This window comes from Barbatula barbatula (assembly GCF_947034865.1).
Source record: "Barbatula barbatula genome assembly, chromosome: 10".
Lineage (NCBI taxonomy): Eukaryota > Metazoa > Chordata > Actinopteri > Cypriniformes > Nemacheilidae > Barbatula > Barbatula barbatula.
Genome location: NC_136773.1, coordinates 24130460 through 24140459, shown reverse-complemented (window position 1 = coordinate 24140459; position 10000 = coordinate 24130460). Strand labels below are relative to the sequence as shown.

At 38.8% G+C, this 10000-nt stretch overlaps 2 protein-coding genes across 4 annotated transcripts in view; both read right to left on the bottom strand.

Moving 5' to 3' along the window:
- Nucleotides 1-5191, bottom strand: part of cskl (c-src tyrosine kinase-like) — a 17407-nt gene extending 12216 nt beyond the window's left edge. Inside the window, exons 1-3 of one of the 3 annotated variants that reach the window (XM_079465418.1) lie at nt 4782-5191; nt 4278-4556; nt 4103-4204 (exon numbers count right to left, since the gene is read on the bottom strand). The gene's annotated coding sequence lies outside the window, so the exon portion shown is untranslated. The remainder of the gene's footprint in view (nt 1-4102; nt 4205-4277; nt 4557-4781) is intronic. The other 2 variants (XM_079465419.1, XM_079465420.1) reach the window with 2 other exon arrangements.
- Nucleotides 5192-5978: 787 nt separating this feature from the next.
- Nucleotides 5979-9354, bottom strand: LOC306899653 (enhancer of mRNA-decapping protein 3-like; the record flags this gene model as incomplete). The annotated part of the gene is made up of 4 exons (XM_079466018.1): nt 5979-6827; nt 8375-8592; nt 8680-8833; nt 9303-9354. 4 exons carry the CDS (start codon nt 9352-9354, stop codon nt 6493-6495), a joined length of 759 nt encoding a protein of 252 aa, XP_079322144.1. The 3' UTR covers nt 5979-6492.
- Nucleotides 9355-10000: the final 646 nt, after the last annotated feature.

Sequence of the window (10000 nt, the reverse complement as noted above, 5' to 3'; positions counted from 1 at the left end):
ACGAGGTTCTTTCTTCTTCAGAACACAACAGAAGATATTTTGAAGAATGGTTTTAATCAAACAACACCATTGACTTCCATTGAACACTTACACAGTGTCTACACCGGACGCAACAGCCGCTGTGCGACATGACAACCTGCGCCGCATCCTTCATTTGAGCCGTGAGAGAGTGTATAAACATCACGACCAACAACAAACACAAACATTATCACTACAGTGTGATTTACTGTACACTGTTCAGATATACAACAACCCGCCTCTAAACACTACACGAGAGAGGTCAAAGGTCAGTTGAATCTAAGCTGTTTCTGAATTCCTTCCCTATATAGCGAATGCTCAATAGTCCGCTATGTGGGGAAGGGAATAAAAATCAGTGAACGAATTTTAACATATAGATTGTAATGTGATCGTTTATTATAAAGACTGAGATCAAAACAAAAAACATTTATGTTTATTTACCATACAGTTTATTTTAAACTGTTATTCAAAACTGAACCACTACCGTCAATAACATTCACTTTATTTTAGAAAAGGTAGAAAATAACCGTCAACAAACGTGAATTTGTGGCGTTAACAGTCACTTTCATCCAAGCGATTCGGTTGATTAGCGCTGTATCGTTGGAAATAGTGAATATCAGAGTGAATTGTGGGTAAAAAGTAGTGAACGAATGTAGGGAATGAGTCGTTTACTCAAAAACACTACAAAATGGCGGACACCTGATATAGTGTACTATGCAGGAGATAGGGAGTGAATTCGGACACAGCTATTGTGTTTTAGACATGAGTATCCTAGCAACAACCTAGAAACTATCTAGTGCCTTAACAACCACTGAGAACACCCTAGCAACCGCATCTGACGTGAGACATGAGAAGTGACACACACAGACATCATGAGTCCAGTGACGTCATCAACACACTTCCTTCCTTCCTGCAATCACATCAAACCATGAGCTCAGTGTATGAGACTGTTTGCTGAACTCCTTACTGCCTTTGAATGTCAGAACAGCATAAAAGCGTCTGTGAATGATGACATGATGATGAGCTGACGTGTTGAATGATTCACAGATCAGAATCAGACGCTCACCTGTCAGCTCAACACATCAGACCTGAAGCACACGCACCTGAGCACTGATCTCACATCAGCTTTAAAGAGTCAAGACGTGAGAGAACAAAACCTGAACATCTCCATCAGGAGCCAAACATCAGACACAACTGATCACAGCTCTCTCTCCAGTAAAACATGTGAGATCCGGTGTCATCCTGTCCAATCAGACATGACCTGAACACTTGACTATTAACACCTGAACACACACACACACACGTTGGATAGTCCATAGGCACACACAGTCCATAGGCTGTACAAATTGTATATTTTACACGTGAAGAGTGACATCAGACCTGCAAGAAAAACTCACACGCTCACATTAACACAACATATCTGACATTGTGTGAAGCCTGAGATTCATGAACATCACACACTGATGCACAGAAACATTCAACAACAACAGTTAAAAGCAGCCCTGGCAACCACACACAACCGTGACAACTGCATAGCAACACCCTTGACAAAGCCACAACCATTTTAAATATGATTCTGTGCTCACCGGACTCAAGCCTCACAGCTCGACATCCGGCCTGACATCTACACACAATAACTAGAGAGAGACACACACACACACACGACTGAAACCAAACATCACACATGAGTATATCAAAGTGTGTTTTCTGTAAAGCACTACAGTTATAAAAGTGAACAGAATTCAGTGAGATTCTTCTTAGCATCTGTGAAAGAGCGACACACTTTAATGGATGTCTCTCATGTTTCTGAGGTTGTGTGATTTCAGTCCGTCTGAGCTCATGGAAGTGACCCGCTGGTAACCGGCCGGAAGTCCTGGCGCACGGGCGTCTCACGACAGACACGACAGACGGTGAACACGCGTGCTGCCTCTTTAAAGACCTGCAGCGGTCAACACACACGGAGTTAAAGTGTGAGCTGATTTACACAGACATGCCAAACTTTGAGTGTTTGGTTGCAGAACAGCTGTGGGTAGGTTTACCTTGAGTTAAGCAAAATGACTTGAGTTTAAATTAAGTAAAAAGATACATTAACAAACAAATTAATCAGTAAATAAATTAGTTAATAAAATAGAAATATACAAAAATCGAATGTTCCCCCATCAGTGCTCTAGTGATGAGTGCGAGACGTCATGATGTAAAGGACACTTGTTAGGGTGTCAAGACTCTCGTGTCAGAATCAGATTGATCATTGGTTTAAACCCTGCTCAGAGCATATATGGGTAGCAACGGCTGCACGTCTAAATTAAGTGTTTATTACCCATCATGCTTCATTTTTAGCATTTATGTCTGTTTTTACTTTAAATTTCTTTATTCATGCACTTTATTAAGTCATTTCTCATCCTCAATAGAAATCTTCCATTTGTAAGGAAAGAATCTGCTGTGATGTAACACACCTGATGGCTGATGTTATTGATTATCAGGATGGATGAGATGTTTTGATAGATCTTATTTTATGGTGCCCTTGTTTACAATAAATGATACACTATACCAACCCATAATCCTAAACCTATAGTCGGGCTGTGCAATTCATTGAAAATGGTCTTCATCAATTACAAAACAATATAATGGAGGTAAACGATTATTGTGCCGCATTTCATTTAGCAAGGATCCTCTCTTTTCTTGTAGTATAAATCCACAGCGCACACATCTCCTTTACTGTGGTTCAGCAGTGATATTTCTTTACATTTAGTTCGGCTAATTCAGCTCCTAAATTGCTCTTCTGGGATCAAAGTACATCTCTATGAATGAATGAAGCCTCTTCATGTACTGAATCCTCTATAAAAGCACAAATGGTGTATTATTAGGGTTGGGAATCAGAATCGTCATGTTAGTAATCGGCTCGGAATCCAGCAATTCATGTGTAGATGTTTTCAGAAATGTGCTTGTGTTAACTTGTGATAAAGTACAAGAAGCACAAATTGACCAGTTTCATTATAGTAAATACAGTTATATCTAAATGTTTTCAACTGTGGAAAAGAAACTGGTAGTTTATAAGTAGAATCGAAATCGCCAAATTTAAAGGATTCCCAACACATTAGTCTCTGTGTGATCATGTGTGCCATGAGTGACTGTATGAATGAATGAATGACTTACACCAATTGTGCTTTAAAAGAGGAGGAGATGGAAATAAAGAACAGCTGCTCCTGACCAGGTGAGGTTCAGCAAGTTACTATGGTTACTGACTTTCAGTACAAGTGACCTCTCTATTAGAAACAGACTTGAGTTTCCCCGTTTCTCTAGTTTGATAAACCTCACATTCTGAAACAGAAAACCCAGAGATCATATACTCAAGAGATTTCACTAAACCTTCTTTCTGAAACGCACCCTTCAACCTCATCACATCAACAAACACTAAACAACAGCAAATAACTGTTCTGACTGTGAAACCATGACACACACTTCACACTTCATATATATTAGACATAAACCGTTTCATTGTTTTTCTGTAAACACATCTCATACCTTAGAAACGGTATCACAGGGAATTCTAGTGTTTGGAAACCGCAACACCTTTTAACCGCGGTATAGATCGAAACCGGTATCTGGCCCATACTAGTGATTAGGCATTAAAAATACCGTAACACGTCCCACACTTCAATCTTACCGTAGTAATTAATGGCATCTATAAATAAAATACTAGTGTGTAGTTCTGTACAGAAACTTATGTTTAATAAAAACAATGACCAGCTTCTATATAAACCAATGTCATCATCATCAGATTGTGTTTCTCTCTCTAACACAACATCAGTCCTGCATTATCAGACACACGTGAACGATGTGCAACTGATGTCAAATGCTCAGAAATATCCCACGAGCGTGATTTTACACGCACTGCACTCGAACATGTAAAGATCAGATCTGCACACATGAGATCAGACGAAGTTCATGCGTGTAGAAGTATAAAAGCACGTACACAAACACAAACACAGCTTAACGTGATGCTCAACGTGCCGTAATAAACACTGAACGACATGAAAAGGGTTTGACTGCTGCTCGAGACACAAACAAGCGCACATTCACTCACCCTGATGTCGAATATCCCACAATCAGCTCCAAACCTCTACAGTCTGATTACTTCCGTTCATGCGGTGTTGCTGTTCTGTAGATCAGACGGTGTAAATCGGGCCTGTAGATGAAGAGGAAATGAAATAAGATTATAAACGTCGCGGTGTTTCTGTGTTTCTAGCGCTTCCACTCACAGTCACTGCAGCTGTGAGACACAGTCGCTCCAGCAGGGGGAGCTTCACGGGAAACATTGAAGTCTGTTAATGGCAAAGATTCTCACCTTACACATTTAAAACCGCTCTATAAATCTCTATAAACTGACTGAAATAAAGCCTCATCTGTGACCACACACGACTGTGATTCATCTGAGCATCACGGAGAAAAACAACACCTACGTCACAGCGAAGCCGCTTTGATACAACATTTAGTTTGAATAATATTTGAACTAATAACGTGATAGTATAATAAACACTCTTTTCAGCCAAACATTCACTTAAAGCAAATATGCTAAATAAACCACCAGGAGATGCTGACATTAGATATTATTTACTAGAATAATTGGATTTATTATATAAAAGACCATGTAGTGTGTTTTACCCTTTCTTGGGTTTTTCGTTTTTCCCCTGTAAAGCTGCTTTGGAACAATGCAAATTGTGAAAGGCGCTATATAAATAAAATTGAATTGAATTGAATTGAACTAAACCAAAACTACACAATGGAAAACCGACATTGAATAAGTCTTATTTAAACCCAGAATCAGAGGCCTAAAAAACAGTTGATATAGGAAATGAGACGGTTTATACTCCATAGCACAGATCTAATATTGGATATATTATATCTACCGTATAAATAAAAACATATTAAAACACTGCGTGTATCCACTGAGATGTACGGAGGCCGTAAAGTGCCAAACAAAACAACAAATCGCAAAACAACTAATCCTGAATCACAATTACAGATCTGAAAACTCATTAACAAACCATAAAGCACAACAACAATTCCGGAAACAAAATAAAAAGTCAGAAAACACAACGACAAATCGGTCAAACCGGAAACGCTAGGTCTTTTGTGTGACCGGAACTCCGTCATTGTTCATTTCAACGGAAGAACTGTCAGAGTGGGATCGTTCGACTTATGAAAAGCACCTTCCTCTCCGCTTCCGCGCATGCGTGAATCTCCACGCTACAGATACTCCTCACATCAACATTTAAATCATTGACTTTCTCACAGTTATAGAGATAATAAAGTTCCGTTTTCTCATAGTTTGGGTGTTTGAGGCATTTGCTGGACACGCAGAGAAAAGGCACGCGAACTAAAGCGACAAATAAACGAACACTAGCCGGGTTTCCATTACCCTTTAAAATACGGCCAATGGAAACACGTCGATTTCGCTTAAACTCCCATGTTTGATAAAAACGTCTCTCTTTCAGGCAACACGATAAAGGCTTATTCCGCAAAACTGCAATGGAAACACTTTTTGTCGTAATTATAAGTCACGTGACCATTCGCGGTATGTTTGGACAGATAAGATGTAAGGAATTCATTCATATCTTATGACCCAAACGCAGGAAAACGATTGAGTTCAGTGTGGATATTCATTATTTATAGAAAACATAGACATTTCTCTTCACTCATCACAGTATGTGGCACAATACGTTTGCAATACACAGTTTGCTCATCTGCAATACGTCTCGGAGACGTCTGCTGCGTAACAACATCTGCTAAACATCTTAGAAAGAGCTGCTGTTCGTCCATTCTACATCATAAACATCTCACAGACATCTTCTAGAGGTCTACATGACATCTGACAGCAGACATCTCGGAGACGTATTGCAGACGTATGTGTGCTATCTGGGTATGCACTAAGGTTTGTTTGCAACCTGCCATAAAACGTACAAAGAAGTGCGATCAGAACTGACATACTGGGAGAAGAATCAAAGTACATTTTAATTGCATTCATGTATTGATAGCGGTTGTATAAATAACAGAATTTCGTCTTCTCAATAAGAATAAATTGAAAATGATTCGTCCTCTACTGTATGAATCTACGCAGGTGATTTCAGTTTCTTGCAAGATCTTTATTTTCAGAGTAATGTGTTTTTAGAAAAACTGCTTTAAATGTCATTTCAATTCATACTCATATACACTTTTATAGGTGGTAGTTGAAATAAGAATGATGAAGTATTGCATTGCCTGGTGGTAGAAAACAGCAAAAACTAATCAGAAATACATCCAACAATATCCATCAGAAATACTTCCTGCTGGTTTGACACTTTCTAGCACCTTTTACCTAAAAATGAATGTGCAAATAAATATGAAGAAACAAAACAGCAGGAAGGTTGATAAATATGAACATGCTGTTTCTGGCATTCACACCAGCAGCTGATGTAACTCAATCCACACACGTCGTCACACTGAATAAAGGGGAATGACAAATTTGGACCCAAACGGCGACACGTAGTCGATCCCCACATCGTGAAACACCTGCTGCGGTAAACCAATGTCACACAGGTAAATTCTGCCCTCACCCTGCGACAGAGGCAAAGGCAGTCCCAGACAGAGACACCATCGGGCATCTACGGCGTGATGACGCCCGCTGACGGGCGGGTCTACACTCAACACCGGCGCTCGATTCTGATTGGCCCAGTCGGCCGCCGCTTGGTACCAGGGCTGTTCTCCGAGGAAAACGCTCTCATGACTGTCCAGACAGGTAATGACCAGATCCACCGGTGTCACAGGCAAATCTGACGGGAAACATGCTTATAAGAGTAAATCATGATTACTGTGAACAAAACACTCATGACATATTAATCATGTATCCACCTGACAGTTTATTAAGTGCATTCAAGCTATACTTCATATCTGTGTGATGCTAATGCAATGACCTACCGATTTAGCAACAGTCACACCATATAAGTTTAACTTCTGAAAAAAAATATCTAGACATTTATTTAGACAAACAGACATTTAAATGTCCTTTGATTATTTGCATTAAATGAGTCATAACATATAAACTGTTTCTATTTGTTCTTATACTCTAATCTTAAGGAATATTTATCTTTAACATCAAATATCATCTTAAAGTCACCATGAAATGGAAGTTGCGATTGACTACTTTTCCATATCGTGATGTATATCCGAGTCCAAAGGCTTCTGAAATTAGAAAAAAATAGCTCTATTTTGCCCTTTCCCATTTTGATTGGTTTGTTGTAAGTTGGGCGTTGCTAATAAAATGGAGGCATGTTTTAATGGCAGTTTACAGAAGGCTTGTTGGACTTGATGTGCCATCGCAAGATCCGACAGGCGAATTACATCAAAGTATGGCGAGTATTTTTTCATGGTTGGAGACCGATCGACTAGATTAGCCGCTTGCAGTCGAGGGAGGAGTTGAAAATGGAGGGCTGCCGGACTGTATAGTATGGAAGTATGTGATTTCGGACGCAGCCGATGAGTATGAGTGATTAATAGCACAGTATGTCCAAAACCTCAGTATGCAGAAAACAGTAGGCGAGAAATACCCGGATGGCCAACTACTTCCGCTGAGATTCGAGAGTGTGGATTGGATGGACACTTATCTATCCCATGATGCCACAGGAGCTGAACAACGGTCACATTTCCAAAGAAAATCTAATAAATATAGAGTAAGTGCCAATAAATGAATTTTTATATATTATAAAATGACCTACAGAGTTTAATCAGTAGGAGTTTCATTTTAATTTAATTAAATGACACAAAATAACATATGATTTTAAGGAGTTTCTGCTCTTTTAAAAACATGAATTAATAAGTACTGATTAAAGATTAGTGCAAATACATTTTCTAAATGATGTTGTGCACAGATAAATCATTTATAATAATCACTGCAACACTGTGTAAAACTCTTCATGGGGACTTCAAGGTCAGTATTCCTAAAGGTGTTTTTTAATCATTGATTTGGTCATTTCAAATGTGAGGCGTATAGTGTTAGACATTGCGACTTTACAAGTTTAGTAATAAGTAATTTGAATGTAAATATATATTTAGGCATTGATTCTTCTATCAGTCTGTGTTTGGCCAGCAGAGGGCGAAACTCTCTCACCCACAGACTCCCTGTGATTTGTTTCATTCATTCAAGTGTCAGTGGGTCAAGTAAGAAAGGATCAGAATGATCTACTGATCAACTATTACGTTTAACATCTGATGATCCATAAACGAATCATCGGTCAAATAATCCTGCAGTGACATTAAAGGTTGATAATAAGCTGATCTCTCATGTCACATGTATGTGTGATGATGTTCATGAGAGCGTCACCTCTGACGTTCAGCACGTGTCTGCCACTGGTTTGATTGAAGAGCATCAGTTCAGTGGTGATGGTCTCCTGCATCTTCACACAGTTGGGCAGGAACACAATCACATCCACCTCGTGATTGGCTAAGTGTCTTCCGCAGCTCACGCCCTGAGCGCCCTGAATGTGCGGCCCGCACAGAAGCACAACCTGAGGCCGCCGGTGAACGTTCTTTGGGGTCAGTCTACATCAGACACACATCAGTGATGCTCATTGTTAGTTCTGTTTTGAAGGTGAAATGAATCCGGTCAAGATGTTTTATAGATGTTACCTGTAAGGACCCCCGAGCAGCATAAGTGCCATCTGACCCGCGCAAACCCCCGTCATCTCCAGGCGCCGCTCCACGGACAGACCGAGACGCTCCGCTGCGGCCAGCAAACGCTTGTATACATTGTAAGAGACACTGGAGACGACCAAACCTGAATCTGAGAGATTTAAAAGAAGTGTAATAACTGCAGTGTGTGACTTATACAGAGAACAAAACATGTATGAGAAAGACTCTCATCTCTTTAATATCTCAAAAGATTCTCGTGTGTGTCTCCGAGTCAGAAATCTAACAAATGTGTCTGTCATGCAAGTTTGAGAAGAGATGTAAACCAAGTGTCAATCTGAGCTCAGATTTGTCAATATTATTGAAGATTAGTAAACTTTACTTAATACAATTGTGTTCTTGTTTTTTTAACCAAAATGTACATTAAAATTATAGAAAAAATCTCGGAATTCTAAATGTATGTGTAAATGACAAAAAAATTACTAAATGTAAAATTCTAAATGCACAAATTATTAAGCGAATTCAACTTAATTTGATCATGTTCAATGCACTTAAAATTGTTTAAAGGATCTTTAAATCATTATTTTGTGGTGGGTCTACATATTTTAGTTAATTTCACTTACTGAACAGTGAATTCCCAGCATGCTTTGCATGCAACAGCATTAAGGGAGTCATTTTGTGAAAAAGTGCTATTTTATGTGCTTTACAATCAAATGAAAGACTTTATTGTTGAACAGAGTTTATTTTTCAGTTTATTGATTCTGTTTGTATTTTCGAGTTTGGTGGCTATCATGCTTCAGAAGAGCGGTGCTTGTGCTCAGGTTGGGATCAACATGTGTGTTTTTTCACAGTAAAGCCCATTTACAAACTGCAGATTTTCGATTTTCTGCATTTTCCGCATCCGTTGAAAGCATTTTGAGTGGCGTTTTGACAATTCAGAGACGCAATACAATTAAACTGAAGTTAAAAAAAGAACAAGAAGTGAACTCCTATGCTCAAATTTGTATTTCTTCGTAATTTCTTTTAAAGATTATTATGTGAAGTGTGCTTAAATAATTTAGGTAACTTAATTTATTCGTGGAATAAAAATATTGTGTTAAAAATACACTTACACAAATATTTTGTATAATATTGTTACAAAAATTTGACAAAGTTAATATTTTATACAGTGTATGAATTCAAACATTCTTCAAACAGACTCTTCACGTGTCTCAACAATAACACTGATTCTCTTTTTATGCTTTTTTAGGAGGAACATCTGAGACGCAAATGAAACACAATTGAGCACTCCATCAAACCTGGGTTTGATCAGTACAGTACT